The sequence below is a fragment of the Labrus bergylta genome, chromosome 4, assembly GCF_963930695.1.
Source record: "Labrus bergylta chromosome 4, fLabBer1.1, whole genome shotgun sequence".
NCBI lineage: Eukaryota > Metazoa > Chordata > Actinopteri > Labriformes > Labridae > Labrus > Labrus bergylta.
Window position 1 is genome coordinate 26,432,442 of NC_089198.1, and position 16,500 is coordinate 26,448,941.

General features: G+C 39.7%; 2 protein-coding genes across 2 annotated transcripts; both read left to right on the plus strand.

Moving 5' to 3' along the window:
- The first annotated feature begins 289 nt into the window (after positions 1-289).
- On the plus strand, positions 290-4,333 carry LOC109985033 (COP9 signalosome complex subunit 9). Its single transcript, XM_020635255.3, has 3 exons — positions 290-480; positions 1,172-1,244; positions 3,702-4,333. Exons 1-3 carry the CDS (start codon positions 385-387, stop codon positions 3,737-3,739), a joined length of 207 nt encoding a protein of 68 aa, XP_020490911.1. The 5' UTR covers positions 290-384; the 3' UTR covers positions 3,740-4,333.
- A 5,328-nt stretch (positions 4,334-9,661) lies between these two features.
- and2 (actinodin2) lies at positions 9,662-15,958 on the plus strand. Its single transcript, XM_065954248.1, has 6 exons — positions 9,662-9,820; positions 10,358-10,449; positions 11,983-12,027; positions 13,275-13,438; positions 13,959-14,849; positions 15,074-15,958. The coding sequence occupies exons 2-6, from the start codon at positions 10,377-10,379 to the stop codon at positions 15,482-15,484; spliced, it is 1,584 nt and encodes a 527-aa protein (XP_065810320.1). The 5' UTR covers positions 9,662-9,820; positions 10,358-10,376; the 3' UTR covers positions 15,485-15,958.
- The last annotated feature ends 542 nt before the right edge of the window (positions 15,959-16,500 follow it).

Here is a 16,500-nt window from a genome sequence, read left to right on the forward strand (position 1 = left end):
CTCTTTAAAACTTTTTAAATGAACCTCTATGAAATTCAGGTTTTTGAAACTATTAAGACATTGACACCTTAATAGAACATGATGACTGTGTTAAAGAGAAATACATTCAGTAAGACGCAGAGCTAAACCTAAGAACACATTGAAATATCTACACACTACTATACAATCAGTACTTTTTCCAAACTGTCTTAATTTGTGTGTGTGTGTTTTTTTAAGGCAGAATATTCACATGAAAGCTTACCTCAAAACATGCTGCGGAACCTTTTGTGTGTTGATTTCACTCCCTGGTCGGATTTATTTTCATGTGGCGCTGCATTAGCCTGAGTTTGTAGTAGAGCATTTGATGAGAATCTGAAGAGTAGACGCCGGTGTTTTGGGTTATCCATGCCACTGAAGGATCCGTCCAACTCGAGCGCCATGAAACCAGCAGTGGACGAGATGTTTCCGGAGGGAGCCGGGCCGTACATGGATCTGGACGAGGTTTGTGAACTTTTTTTTTTTTTTTTAGCTGGCGAACACGTTGGTTTATTTGGATAGGCTACGTGATCATCAAGGTTACCAGGTGCGTTTGCTATTTAAGATCATCTGAGAGACAGTGTCATCGTAAATGTTAACGATCACGACGTAGGCCTGCAGTCGATTATAATTTATAATGGTTAATTTGCTAGAATTAGGTTTATTTGTCTGCAGTGTTGAAATGTTACTGAGTAACACCACACGATGATGTTTTAAAGAACAGCTGTGTTTGTCGCAATGTAAATTGTATGCACACCTGTCAGGCGGAGGGATACGGTGAAAAGTGAAGGTGTTTTCCATTGAATGCCTCTTGTCCAATCAGATCACTTATTCAATCTGACTTTTGCATGAGTACATTTATGTAAGCTCTTCATTATAGAACTATTTGAGTTAATGTTGCCTAGTTGAGCACATTTTGCTCACTATACTAAAGAACATTTTGATTCCACTTATAACTCACCTATGTAAAGTCAGTGGCATGTAGATAACACAGTTAATGTCTATTGGCATTGACCTGTAGCAACATTAGTCTGACATACAAACGATCATAATGACACATGTCTCTAAGTGTACAGGGGGGGGCTTCTGCTGGGATTGTGGGTCATATTTGTGCCTCATATTTGTACCTCTGAGCTGCATGTCTGTCCTTTGGCAGGCTGGGGGAAGCACAGGACTGCTGATGGACCTGGCTGCCAATGAAAAGGCAGTTCATGCAGACTTCTTCAATGGTAAACAAGCCGTGCATTACCGTTTAAATCCACGGATCAGAACCCCTCATCTAAAGAAAAAATAACCTTTTCTTTCTAGGGCTGTTAGACATTTCAGTATATGCACATATTTAAACAAGTCTCTAAGTATTTACAATTTACATGAAACAATGCAGACAGGTTTGTAAAAAGTTTACAGTACAGAAGCTGAAAATGTATTTCAGTCAACTGTGGCAGAAGACTTCTTAGATGTAATTTTATTTGATCATAGTCTCAAAATAAATCTATTGAGCCATCTATTGAAAGTTAAGTCCGCACTTTCACCCTGCTGATAATGCTACATGTAAGTTCTTGAGAAAATGAGGTGACACACTTGGCGATGATTGAGGAAGTACCTCGAGATCAGTTTTTGCCGACTTGGTGTGTATATCTAGTGTTTCACCACCAAAGCCAACATGAAACACTTACTCACCCTGTGTCTCACTGATGCCTACTCTGTTGGTACTTGCATTTTTTCGACTTCCTCTAGATAAATAAGCAGCAGAGTTGGTGTTACCAGGAGTTGTTTCATATAAGTTCTAGATACCAGAAGTCCTCTTGGAAGTTTTTAGTTTTCTGCAAAATTAGCACTTTTACATTTTGGACTTTAGGTTGCCATGGAGTCCAACTTTTATTCAGGTGGAAATTAGTTGCAGGTGATGAGTGTTTCTGAAACAAATACAAATCCCTTATACAACATAAAAAAAAGGCAGCTGAGGTTATTTGTTGAGAATTTGTTTTTATCGTGTTGATTAGTTTGATGTCATCAGTGAATTTGGTACTACATCATGTGGATCTGAATTTAGAAATGATTTTTTGGACGTTGTCAATTTATCCTTCATCTCTAAACAGTCTTACGAAACGTCTTGGCTGTTCTAATCCTCTTACAGAATAATAGAAATAGGCGCATGAATGCAGTTTCTCAGGTGATCTGAAGTGAACACAGGAGAAGTCAGACATCTTCAGTGAGGAGGTTGTCACTCAGGGGCAGATTGAATCTATTAGCCCATGATGTTTTTTCACCCCTGGGCATCAGAGCACTGCTGGTTCCACAGCAGGAAATCTCTTTACTGGCCCTCAAACATTCCTTGTACCCCCCCTCCCGCCCTCCCCCCAGCCTTTTTTACTAACTGTGTTTTATAATGTAGTGTGATCTCTGTCCCGAGGCACAGCTACATCAAACAGCCACAACTTCTCGCCATGTGTGACACAGATTCCACGCAGACTTTTCAGCTGGAGCTCTGGAGCTTCACGCTTTATTCCCTTTCAAACAGAGATGCGTGCCTTTTCACTGTCTTCAGGCGTATTGGAAGCAGCTCTCGATCACCCTGGCCTACATTTGTAAAGGGATTTTAAACGTTCATTAATTTAAACAATCAGTGTCACACTGGCTCATTTCTGTTACAGTCACGAAAGTAAAGCTGCAGTGACAGTTTGTGCTAAGTCACTCCCCACATGTGGGGAATATTCAGGCTGCAGTAGCTCTGAGGAAAACCCCTTCACTAATTAATCACTAATGTGAGGTAAAGTTCTTTTTGGTTTTAAGGCCCTGACACACCAAGGAGATCGTCGGCCGTCGGTCCTAGTTGGACCGTCGGTCCTAGTTGGACCGTCGGTGAGCGGTCGTCGTCCTAGTTTTTATCGGGTTTGTCCGGCTCCGTCGACTGAATCAAAAAGTTGCACATTCTTCCTTTAAACATTCAGCGTAGGTCAGCCATTATTTGTTTCAGCACAATAACAATGAGGAGGGTTTTGGGAAAAGATTTACAATGTGTTTGTGCTGACTTTTATTGATATTCTTGTCTATATGACCAGCAGACACACAGAGTGAAGGAGGGAATTTTGTCACATGACATGCTTGTCTTCCATTGTACTTTTTTTTTTTTTCAAGGCTTTAATTTGGGACAAAATATAGTTTTTCTGTCATGTGCTGTCTGATTTCTGTGTTTTGTGTGCGTGATGACACCTTGCGTGATGACACAGACAAGAGTCTGTCTGGTCTCAGTCTGCATGAGGAGGGAGGGTTTGTGGATAACAGACTCTGGTGGCAAACAAATATTCATATTCTACAAAACGCTACGTGTCAGAAAACATGTCATTACTTCTGAGTTGTCAAACATTTACTTATCATATAGATCTTATTTCCTGCCTAGCTGTGTCGTCTGCAGTCCGCCTGCAGGAACAGAGGATGCATTTTCATCCAATTCTCCTGTTGAGCTCTGACCTCACAAACTGTCAGACCCACAGGAAGGCCACTCAGCAGACTCCTTAGCGCAAATATTCCCAGATCCTTTGACTTTTATCACCCTGCACTCCTTTGACCCACTGTCCTATAACACTGCTTTATGAGAACAGGCCTGGCCTGCAGAAACATTTGTAATACAGCCAGCTGTTATGTAATGTAGTGTAATAATTGTGTTTTTGGTTTTCCTTCCACAGATTATGAGGATTTGTTTGATGATGACGACATCCAGTGACTTGAGGCTAAAATGTCATCACAGTAAAGATGGATGATATTCGCACCACTCTGAACCTTTTATTTTTTCCTCAACCTTTTTTTTGTGTGTGGAAAGCAAACCACCCATTTTCTGTCTAATGACATACAATTTCCTTTCATAGTCGTTCTAGTTTGAGGCTTTTTAAAACATCCTTAAAAAGTCGACACAGGCTCCAGATGTTGTGAAATTCTCAAGATCCCAAGGATTCCTTCATATATGGTATGTTTAAATTATGAGCTTGTATCGTGCTCATGTCTCAGACTGTTTCTGAACTGGATTGCAGGTTTCAGAGTGGAGGAGAACACCTGTTAGAAGTATAATTACACCTATGATGGGCAGAGGCTCCTATTGCTGTCGCCATGCATGCTGCAGGTGGCATATGATAAATGGTCTTGTTACAATGGCTTAAACTATTCGAATGGCAGTATGTGTTAGACTTACATTCTGCAGTGGGTTATGTAATGTCATAATGTGTTTGTATGTGTACAGAAGTAATGCATCCATTGTTGTATTTTTGTGATATATTCTATTTGTGACACTGTTTAAAAATGTATAAATAGTATTTTGAATTTATGAAGCTGGATAATGTCTTCATTTACATTTTTAGTTATTTATTTACTTTATAGATACAACAGTCAGATATGATATATAGAAGCTAGGTTCTGTTAGGGTTGGAGACATAAGCAGATTTCTCAATAGCGAATTGCACAAAGGTAGTAGCAGAGTGATTTATTTTATTGACCAGTCAGTGAATGCATGTACATGCACACGTGTGTCATGGTGATGGATGGGTTTTTGGATTGAGAGTTCTAGTTTGTGCACAACTCATCCAGGTTTCCTTTTCTTTGACACGATGAAGCATGGTGATAAATCTAAACGAAAGCAGCACACAGTTGATCAGAAATTAGGATTTTATCACTTCTAATATTACCACCGTAAATAGAATGAATCATAATTTATACCAAGATAAAGTTCCTTTAGAGACAGACTCTATTAACAAATATATACAGCTTCTCTGAAAAAGCCAGAAGGGCCTGTTTTTGTTAATTAAATGAGTTTGTTGGCGTCTGCAGCCGTCAGTCTGAAAGTAAACAGCACATAGACTGTTGTATGTCTGTAGATTGTATCACCACCGTCAAAGAAGACTTTCTTTAATGTCTGAGACTGAACAGTTTCCATGCTGATCTGAGGGTCAATAATATTTTCATTTTTGGGCAACAGCATATTTTTGATTTATTACTATTCAGCACATGCTGAAGACAGATAAGAGGCTTCTTAAGCGCACAAAATGCATACTTCACAGTTTTAAAAGCTCTGTACAGAATCAGCAAAACAGAGAACTGTGTGGTCAGCACAGACATTTACAACAGTTGTCTCCAAAACAAAAATGTTAATAACACTCAAAGCTCCCCGTAGTAGAGCATAAACCAGCAGTAAACACACAAATAAAGGGTTCTGATTGGGAATTTCAAAATGAACCAACGGCTCATTTGGGCCAATTTACAAAAAACGATATCAGTAACTCATCAATTAAGTACGCTTTAGAAAATTATGATTAGCCTCTCCCGGCATGGTTTTCATGAATAAAGGGAAATAATGCTCTTTGGTAAATGGGAAATGGACTTGAGTTTGCATAGAGCTTTTCTAGTCTTCTGACTTCTCAAAGTGCTTTTACACCGCAGGTAACACCTACACATTCACACTCTGATGGTAGAGGCTGCTATTTAAAGTGTCACATAAGACATGTAGCTGTAGAGGCTGGGGATCAAACCCCCGACCTTCCGCTTGAGAGACGACTGACTCTTCAACTGACCCACAGATGTCCGATGGTTTAAATCCGACCACAGATCTTTGAAACTGTCCGTGGCTCTTAGTAAAATGTGAATTATGTAACAACTTGAAAGAGTGGTGGTTGACATGCACCAAATCCATGGAGGGATTCAAACCCACATCCGCTGCAATGAGGACTATAGCCTCTGTAAAGTCCAAGGGGCATGCAACATAACCAATAGCCTATCTGAAGCCCTGATATGTTACAACTTAAGAAAATTATTGAACAAGAACCTCATTTTTTGGGTGACTTGCATGGACAATCTAGAGACTTTACTGTTAAGCTAAAGGAACCCTGTCTTCTTTCTTGTTGTAGGGAGCTAGCATTAAAATATTAACTACTAAACACGTCAACCAGAGAACAGTTGATGCTGACTGAAATGTCGAAGAATGTGAAGAATGTGTTGCATGTTGTTGATCATGAAGCTTGAACATTTGACAGAATCATCAAAATAATATTTTTTTCATGGAGGAATACATGGGCAATACATGTCACATTTTTCCCCCATGGAACTACTTATGTTTACTTCAAAAAATATGCATGTAGCCAACGTACTCAGGATTGGTTAGGGGTCATGAAGATCTCAGACTCGTTGAGTCTCCCTTCCCTTCCACTATAAAAAGCACAGCTGAAGTGCTTACATAAAAGCCTTTGACAGGCACCATCATTTTTACAAGGGTCTGTGCATTTAATGAGCTTTTCTTTCAGAAGAAGCATGACAAGCTTTATGGGTTCTCAGCCCAAATCAAGGGTAAATTGCTGTGAATTTTCCATACACATAAAGAGACCGACATCTCTCCATGATAGCTGGCTATGTTAAACTGAAGAAAATAACCATTTGTCTCCTTCTGTGACAGCACCGGTTATCCTGAAATGTGTAAATTGCAGAGACATGGCAAGTCTCAGTCATCATAAGTCATTCAAGAAAGGGAAGTCTGAGAGGACAAACTGTACTGAGCGTTGAATACAACACAGTGTATTGGAAGATGATTGTACTTCATGTTTTTATCTTCATATTACCATAGAAATCAAATAAATCTATATTGATGGCTTGCTCTAGCTTCTACTCCAGTGAGACCTAAACATGGTACTTGTTCTTCAGGTGGCCAAGACAAAGTATAAAAGCTTCTTACGACATAAAATGACATCAAAAAAATGTAACCACAGAAATGTCAGCTGGAATCTGTTTCTTAAATAAAAGCATAACTACTAGCAATAGGCTCCCACAGTTTGTTAAGTATAGAAGAAAATCCACAACTTAAATAATTAGAAAATACAGTTTATTCAATTGATCATTACATTCACTTAGCAGTCTCTTTCATCCAAAGTGACGTACATCAGAGAGTAAGTACAACACTAATCCATTCATACACCGCCAACGAAGCAGCGGGAGCAATGTGGGGTTAAGTGTCTTGCCCAAGGTTACATCGGACATGTTGCTAAGCTGGGGATCGAACCCTTGAACGTCTGGTTGAGAGGAGACGACTCTACCAACTGAGCCACAGCCGCCCACAGAAATAGTGAAGATAATGTATGAACAGCTTATTACCTTAACGTAAGGTAAGTATAAAGATTAGCTATAAATGTGACAAATAATTGTTTACGATAGCTTAAGTTGACAAATTGTTCGCTAAATGTATGAATAGACATTACAAAATATTAGATAAGTGTAATAAGAGAACAAATACCAACAGTACAGTCAGGGACAAATGGTATAAATACTAACAGTAAATTCAAAGTTTGGAAATGATTATTTAAGAACCAAAACTTCTGGATAAATGTTAAATAATATTTTAAAGTTATATACAGGTTGTTTGAAAAAGCCTTAAAGTAATGGATGTATGTTTCAAAGAGCTAGCTAAAGTAGTTTTTGAATAGGATGAAATCAAATTGTAGCTAATACTTCAAAAAGCATTGTTAATTAGAAACAAATGAAAAATGGTCAAGTAAGTTGGCAACAGGTTCTTCTACTGTTATGTTATATAATTTTAAATAATGATTTAAAATGTCAGCATACATCATTGAAAAGGTAGCGAAAGGTTAGACGCTGATTTTAGCTAAATATTAGTGATAAATAGGCCTAGCTGAAACATGCTAGCTTCTGCTCGTATAGGCTACATATGAAACTTGGACCAAACTAAACACAGTTGGTTTATAATATTAATAATTATTGTAACGTTTCAACAAGTCGATTGAGCTTGAGAAAAGAGCGATGAAGTCCCCATGAAACAGAACTTTGAGCGTATCTAACTGCCTTGTAGTGACGTATTACCTACTGAAATAGGGATAGAACCGATCACAAGAGGGGACGGGACATAACGTTGGGATGAATTTGCTTTTGAATTGGTCAAAAAGTAGTAAACCCTGAGTGCAGACATTTTTTAACATTTTACAGGAAGATAAATTACAGTTATTTTGATGTAAAAATACTCAGATCATACTTTATTGAAATAGAATTTGCAGATAATTTAACATTCAAAACAGGAAAGCTGGATTAAAAACTCATAAAATTATTTTTCATTTGATGGGGACTTTAAAAAACATTCGGTAGAACTCATTTGGATCAAAATGATGATGTCTACATGAGGAGTCCTGAGTTCATCTGTTGGGATAAGTGTGAAGGTTGTACAGTTTATGTAAATTAATTAATCTGTTCGGTGGATCTTTTCTAAGCAAGATAAACTTTTCACGAATGCCTGCTCTGTTTGACTGCTTTCAGGTAATGTTAGCTAGTTTCCATATCTCCTATACACACTGTATATTCCACTGGCATTAGCTTGATGCTCTACGAGCTACGTGGCACATTGTAAGCATCGGGAACATGAACCAAAGAAACAGGGTTGTTGGCGTGTTGGTCCTAATGGCTCCTCTCACCTACAGCAGCAGCCTCATTAGTGCTGTGTGCTGCATGAAACCTACTTCTCCTCATACTCCAGTTTTTTTCATGTTGGAGAGAAAACATGAAAGAAGGTAAGCAGTGAAAAACAAAATGCTTGTTTTGTCCCTGACATGGTTTTAAACCTATGACCATGTTTTGTTTGTCTTAAGGATGATTTGATGGTTAGTAAAGAAAAAACAAACACTTCTCCATTCAGAGAGATCAAATGACAATATATACATCATATGTTTCTCTTCTAACATCATCTTACCCTTTGTATTAACTCAGCAACAGGTGAATTGCCAAGTTTACACATAGAATAATCCTGGTGTTTTTGGTATAAATGTAGGTTTAGCTTCTATTAAATATCAGCTGAGTAACTTTATTTAGAAAAAAGACAAATGGCTGGAGACTTTTAGCAAGACACTAAGTTTGGAAATGTTATCTAAAGAGGCTGGTGTAACTCCTGCTTCAATGCACTGAAATGAGAGGAGCCACTTTCCTGTCATCCTGGACAATATTGCTCATACATTTGTCAATATACTGATGCAACACAGGAATTATTTCAGAAATCGCTTTTAATTCTTTGCAGAGAGAAGGTTCTTATGGAGATGGAGCACAGAGATAAAACAAAATGAAGGTTTATTTTACGACTGATTTCTTCAGAAGTATAGTATAATGTTGTTATTTACGGCTTCTTATTCACTAGTAGATTCCTGTTTATGCATCTTTATCATCGGTAAAGTATAGGAACATGAGGACTCTCTCTTGCCATAGTTTCCACTGAATGCTTTATGAGTGCCACCTCTGCAATAGCTGCAGGCAGTTCAATATAAATCTGCTCTCCTGTAACAGAGGCCTCGAGCTGACAGAATTTAACAGTTTACAGTTTTAAGGTTTACGCCCACTGAGTCATTTATGTAAATTTTAAATCTCAAAATCAACTAGTGGCTGATACATACTGTCACTTTACATGTTGACCCTAAATTCCAAACCTGTGAGGAAAGAAACCCGGCACTAAGTGGCACCTTGTTAATGTTTCTCCACAGAAAGCAGTCGTGCTGCTCACCTCCACTAATTACAGGACCCCCATTGGTTGGACGGATGGCAGTGCTGGAGCCAATCCTGGAGCGCCTACCAGCACGCCGGAGCCGTATGACATGCATTTTTGTTTTTAATGATCAAGAGAGCTCCTTAAAAATGTTCCCCTGCCCGGCCATCCCATACAGGGGAGCAGAGAGGTAGAGCGTTTAGACAGCTCCAACAACCACACTGCAGTGAGCCCCCCTCGTCCTGAGAAGCAGAGAGCCTCACCTGATCACAGGAGGCCACGACTTCAGCACCTTTGCAGGTAAGGACCAAATGTGCATGCTGCATGTAGTTCAGTTGATACAATGTTCAGAAAGCCAGAGAAACGGCCTGCAACTTTGGTGTGTCAGCATGAAAAGTGATAAAGACCTCAGATTTATTCACAAGTGTGAAACTGAAGAGGACAATCTCTCCTTTGAGCACAGTGGCTGGAATTCAGCAGCCATTCATGCAGTAATGGAGAATAACATTTTGCCTTTTTCATAGACCAGTACAGTATATTTTGATAACTAAAGACTTCTTTTTCTTCGTAATCCCTGAAAAGCTCTACTGCAGCATGTCCCCAATCCTTCCTGTTAGCTCCAGCCAGTTAAAGGGGAGCTCTTTCAATGCATTGTCTTCTTGGTTTTATATCTAACAGTTTGCTGAAAAACTCTCCAAAAAAGAACAAGAAGAAGCATGAATAAATCCAGCCTAGCCGCATTCTTGTTAGAAGATAGTATAATGCCAGAAGTTCATACTGTGTAATCCATCCTCTAATACATTTTCCAATGAATATTGTTTCTGACTTTTTCTTCAGGAAGCACATTAAACTCAAAATGGCCCGTTTTGGACGACCATCATTTTCTCTGATCCACACAGGACTCCTGTTAGCTATTGTTTTATTACCAGGTAAGACCTTATCTAAGTATTTAAACTGATTTAAATGTGTTTTTGACTTCATAACAATCAGTTGGCAGAGCGTCTGGAGCTTTCTCTTACGTAATGTGATTTTTCCTCTTCAGATGTATTGAAGATAGTGAGGTTGTTCAGGAAATTAAATGGGACTTTTTTTTCTTTACATGAAATGAAACCTTTCAGAAATATAAAAGCAATACTGAAAGAGAGGATTGCAGTTCTGTCTTAAAGCTGGTCTTCCAATGTGATCAGATGGGATGGTGTGAAATTGGTAAAATGACTCAAGGGCATAAAAAGAAAAATCATTTACATTACCAGTTTCGCACTAAATTATTATTTTTATGGCTGTAAAACAATTTTGAAAAACACGATGTGGACAATTTGAAATCTTCCACCTGAGACATTATGAATCCATATCTCAGTGAAATCACTCATCATAGGATATGCATCTTATTTCAAAAGTTCAAAGCATCATGTCTCCTTCTCCCAATTTTTCATTTGACGGATTTTTTACAAGCCTGAGGAAATTAAAGTAGCCAGTATTTTATAATGAAAAGCAGAGTAAAAGTTGGAAAAATCACCTCAGTGACAGAAAGATGATTGATAGTGGAATGAAACTAAGTTAATTTCCTTGAATACACCTTTAGGATACGTGTACCTTAATTACCCTTCAAAACTAAAACAATATACTGTATATACCAATGATAAGAGTTGTTTGTTTGCAGCTCAAATACTTTACTAATAGTTCTTATAATGATGTGAATACTTCTAAACTTTACTCTAATAGGACATCAAAGGTCTTTTTGTTCACTGGTTTTAGTCAAATGTACTGGGAGAGTGGGGGCGTTAGTATATCTAAGATACTGTCTAGCATTCGATTTATCCATGGGTCAGATTCTAAACACGCCCTTACTCTCATCTCTTTAACTCATCATGGCAGCTTGTTAGTACGACAAAATCCTTTCAGAGTCATAAAAAGACATCCATCACTGCACCTCTGGGAGACTTTCCACATTAATAAATGAAAAGGTCAGGAAGTTTCTGCCATAATCAGCTGACTTGACTGTTTTTCCCCCCTTAAAGTTGTAAACTTCTGAAGAAAACCCCCTGGTAGAGCAAGAAGACACTCCACATGTGGAGACAGGGATGCACATAGGCATGTCCCCTCCCTCCCACCTTCCACATTTACAGTGCAGGGGTAATTGGTTTGTGTGAGGGCCCTTTCTTTGTAGTTTTACAGGTAAAATAGGCCCCCAGTTTTTTTTGCACAAGCTCCACCAGTCTTGTTCAAAGCCTAACTAAGCCTGCAAAGTTCTGGGTGGGGGTCTGCAGGAAGAGAGTGGGGGTGTTTACGCTGCAGGATGCTGCCTGTGCCGGGGCGCCAGAGCCCAAGCACCTGCCGTGTTTCACCCAGGGGCTTATTAGCAGCTCAGCGTTTTCCCTCATGTTAAGAGAAAGCTCAACATCTGGTCCTAGTCAGCTAATGTCCCTGCTGCTGCTAATGTGGCTCCTGCTCCTGTTTTACAGAGTTTCTGGGGGCCGTTCCAGTGGAGCAGCACAAGGAGGAGGAAGGTGAGGACCTGAGACGTGTCATGGGGGGGGGACCTGTTGGCTTTTAAGTCTGTGATACAGAAAATTGATTTGGAAAATGGACTTCAAAACTCAGATATAATCACTTAAAATAGATCACTCTATTTTTCAGCCAAGCATGAATTGTGATGCTTTAATGCACCCCTGCAGTTTAGATTAATATGGAAAGTCCTTCAACCAAAATAACAATTGGCAGGTTCTCTTTCTTATTTGTACAGAAAACTTTTTTTCATTAATTAATTAAAAAATTACTTTAAACAGAGACATTTTTAACATCTTCAAGTCTGTGTTGGGCATTTTTACAATATGTTCTAAACTGATAGTTAGTGGACCAGCAATAAGCCAGTTTATCTGATCAGTATTAATCTGGTGAACTTCTAGAAATGTTCTTGTGTTCAAACCTTGTTGTCAAACTCTACTGAGGCTAGAGATTGTGAGCTTATTATTTTTTTATTACTTTATATTTCATACTGAAATAAAATAACACTAGAGACAAACAGTATGACATTCTCTGTCTATTCAAATCAGATATAAGGAAACATACTGTCCATCTTGGTTAAAAAATTCAAACACATGTCAAAAACACACAAACACAAAAATAGGCCCAACACATTGGGCTTACAAAAATTCATCATTTTGGAAAGAAGCTTATTTTCTGTCTTGATGAAAATATTGATACCATTCACATTTCTGTGCACTAAATATGAAGCTAGCATCCCATAACGCTGCTAATTGACATTCTTTCCATCGGTAATTGTATGTTTCTCCACAGAAAAGCTTATGCATGATTATTGATGAGATTTTCTTTTTAAGATGGAGCAAAGACAGATGTCTCCATTGTGTTCAGGTTTTATGCAAAGCTATAAGCTAACCAGCGGTAGCATCATATTTAGCAAATTACTATTCCTCTCAACTTTACAGCATGAATGTAGATAAGAAAAATAAATATTGTACTGAAACAGATTTTAATTGGGTCAGAGTTGGTGGACAGTACACTTTTGAGTTTAATACTTTAGATATCACAATGCAAACATAGAAGATAGTGTAACATGAATGAATTAAAGCATAGGGTCCAAACAGTATTCCAATATAAAAAAACAACAATTATTTCGTCATGTAAATAAAACCAGGTGCGCTTACATAACTGAGACTTTTTTCTTCATGTGGCGTGTAAATTACAGAACCTGCACACTTCATTATGTTCACTTTCCCACCTCTTCTCTCGTTAGTGCATGCAGAGTCTGAAGATGTGAAAGAACAGGCCATGGCGAGCATGACCAAACTTGTTCGTAACAGAAGGAACCTCCCCGTCTTGCCTGTGCCCCAGTTTAAACGCCTGCCGGACTTCTGGGGATGGTACAAGTACTTCATGGACAGCCACAACCAGGAGGGAGTGAGTGGAGTTTATTTCACATTAATTATTCAATCTCTCCCAGTTGGGATTCTCAACCACGGCTTGTTTTTCCTGAAACAACAATCACAGTTTCTCTGGCCTTTTTGATCATCGAAGCACTCAACAGCTTTTGCCCAAACAGATACATTAAAACTTCTTTTTGATGTACACTCCTTATTTTTTCACAGCAATAAATACTTTATTTCTCCTACCATGATTATATAAAAGTGTTAATAAGCCATTAGCCTCTTCGCTGAGTTATTCTGCCATGCAAGTCATGTTCCAGCAGAGTGGGAGCTCTGTAGTTTCAGAGTCAGCAGTGTGGTTTGAGTAATAAAACAGTGAGCTGAAAAAGTACATGCATCCCCCCTTGGAGGATTGGTGTTGTTCCTCTATCAGGGGCTTTGTTTAAATTTTCATAGTTTTATTTTTAGTTTATTTTGCGCTCTCTATGGCATGAAAATGATATGGATTTAGAGCAGATTTATTCATTCTTTGCCCTTCTCTTTCTTTATTTTAGTTGGAGGATCTGGATCGTCTGTACATGGCGTTCTTGCAGAACAAGCACAGGTCAGAGGAGGGCCCTACCTTCAACCACTACCTCAAGCACCTCAGTGAAATCTACAAGACCTGTGCTGACTCTGATGATCCAGAGTGCATCGCCGAGTCCACCAGCAAGCCAAAGGCTGCCATGATGATGCCTGAGACCATAAAGTCTGCTTCTGTCAGGATGTGCAATCCTTACCTCGACCCCTACTGTCTCTTCCCCCTCCTTCCCAAGGCAGCCGCCCCTGAGCCAGCTCCAGCCAAGGTCCCAGCCCCCATCCTCACCCCCATGCTGCCCATGCCACTGAAGAGCCCCACCGGCTTCTACTACTACGCCCCCGTCCTGGAGCCCTTCTTGAGTGCCGAGCAGAGGACTGAGCTGCTGAGGATCTGCAATTCTGAAGATGTAGAGTGTCTGCAGTATCACCTGAGGGCAGCTTATGGTTACCGCCCAGCCCCTGGCCCTGCCCCATCCTATGCCGCCCTCAAATGTGACCCAAAGAACCCCTACTGCATGCCATCCCTGGTGCAAAAAGCCCCCACCGGTTTCTACCACTTGGTCTACCCAAGCTGTGACCCAGCAGTTGATCCCCTGTGTGTGACCAACGTTGCTGCTCCAGCTCCCCTCGCTGGAGAGGAAGCTCCTAAAGAACAACAATGCAACCCTCTCTTTGATGCCGACTGCAACCCCTTGACCGCCACCAAGCTGTCTGGCCTCACCAAGCCCGTGCTGGAGTATGCCCCCAAACACGAGCCTGCACCTCCTGCTGCTCCTCTGTCCTGCGACCCTCGCTATGACCCATACTGCATACTGGCAGCCGCCGCTGCCCTGCGCAAGCCTGCTCCGAAGATCCCCGAACACCAGGTCTGAAAAGTCCTGCTTCTTGGATTACATAGTTCAATATTTTGACTAATCTAGTGTAATCTTGCCTGTTGAATTGCTCTATTAATGTTTTCTTCGTTTCATATGGTTTATTAAATGATGTAGTGAAATGAAATGGGTGTTGCATGATGCTTTCACTTGCTATCTTCCATCTTTTATTGCATCTGTCTTGAACAAACACACAAATCAATCAATCAATCAATCAGGTCCGCTACAAGCTTGGAGTCCCCGGCAAGACCAAGGATGGCCACGACTGCTTTGTGCACTATGACAAAGACTGCACCCCAGTGAAGTCTGGCTCTGAGGCCAAGGCTGACATCAAGGCTCCAGCCAAGCCCGCCTGCCATCCATTCGACCCAAACTGCGGAAAGTTTGCTGCGCCCTCTGGCATTTTTGCCTCGAAGCCCAGCAAGGATGGCATAATCATGCCCGACCCTGACTGCGATCCTGAGTTCGACTACAACTGCCGCCTGCGACGCGCTGAGCCTGCAGAAGCTGCTGATGAGCCTGCAGCAGCTGCCGCTGTTGAGGAGAAGGCTGCTGATGAGCCCGCCAAGGAGGCCCCTGTCCCACGATTTGAAGACTTCCTTAGAGATTTCATGAGCCAGCACAAGTAAATTTAAAAATAACTTGATAACAGCATCTACACCTACTTGATGATCTACCTGCCAGAGATGGAGTTCACTTTGTAGTCATAACTTTAATGGATTTCATGGACCACAACCTTCCACAATATCATACAGTTGAAAAAACAAAATCCATAAATCTTTTTTTTGTATTATGGGGGAACAATTCCAGGGGGCTTAGTATCATATAGCAGCATTATGTGAAACTTGTGGATTCAACTCTTCATGTTTGTATGTTTGTAGAAAATTGTCGTATGTATAGATGTGTGATAGTTTAGGCGTAGTTTGAATTTTTGTCATCGGCAAGAATTTATAACTGTTGTACATTCTCTGTTTCCATTTGAGTTAGCAAAAGTGTATTTAATGTTTTTTTCATTTTTTTTCTGTATCTCTACAACTCATTAAGCTTCTTCTGTTTAGTTTTTATGGATGAAAAATAAAAAAGGATTTGAAAAACACTGAAAATGTTATTTCTAAAATAGTACCGTTGGCACACTTATCCATCTGTCCAGAAGCTCAAGATAAACAAATATGAAACTTTCTTATAACAACAAAACACCCACACTTTATTGACATTAACTCCTACGCTAAAGAAAGCATACTTATTTTATGCGCACGGTATTCCTGCATTATTATTCCCCAGATATCGCATCTCATATGAACACATACTTGAGTTTCATTGTGCCAGATGGCATGTTGCAAATACACCAGTTCATGCTCCAACATTATAAAAACTGCTTATTGCTGCATATTTTACATTCAGACTTAATCACCAAAGAGATTTTTTTGCAGGATAGTACATTGCACTGAAGCCCCTTATGAATTATAAATGCATGAATGTAGGTTTTTGAATAAATATGCAGTGATAGGCCGGTGATGGAGAGTTGGAGTGGATGTCATGCAACAAAATCCCCAGCCTTTGTCATGACACTACAGTATGTTTCTCAGCAGCTGGTCTCACCTAATGCTACTGTAATACATTTTTATTTAATTTTGATTAAGATAAA

What these genes read in the sequence shown, in the direction of transcription:
- LOC109985033 (XM_020635255.3), top strand. Translation starts at nt 385, where the DNA reads ATGCCACTGAAGGATCCGTCCAACTCGAGCGCCATGAAACCAGCAGTG. An exon ending in CGTACATGGATCTGGACGAG is followed by an intron (nt 481 to 1,171) that starts GTTTGTGAACTT and finishes GTCCTTTGGCAG; the next exon opens with GCTGGGGGAAGCACAGGACT. An exon ending in TCATGCAGACTTCTTCAATG is followed by an intron (nt 1,245 to 3,701) that starts GTAAACAAGCCG and finishes TTCCTTCCACAG; the next exon opens with ATTATGAGGATTTGTTTGAT.
- and2 (XM_065954248.1), top strand. Translation starts at nt 10,377, where the DNA reads ATGGCCCGTTTTGGACGACCATCATTTTCTCTGATCCACACAGGACTC. An exon ending in AGCTATTGTTTTATTACCAG is followed by an intron (nt 10,450 to 11,982) that starts GTAAGACCTTAT and finishes CCTGTTTTACAG; the next exon opens with AGTTTCTGGGGGCCGTTCCA. An exon ending in CGAAGATCCCCGAACACCAG is followed by an intron (nt 14,850 to 15,073) that starts GTCTGAAAAGTC and finishes TCAATCAATCAG; the next exon opens with GTCCGCTACAAGCTTGGAGT.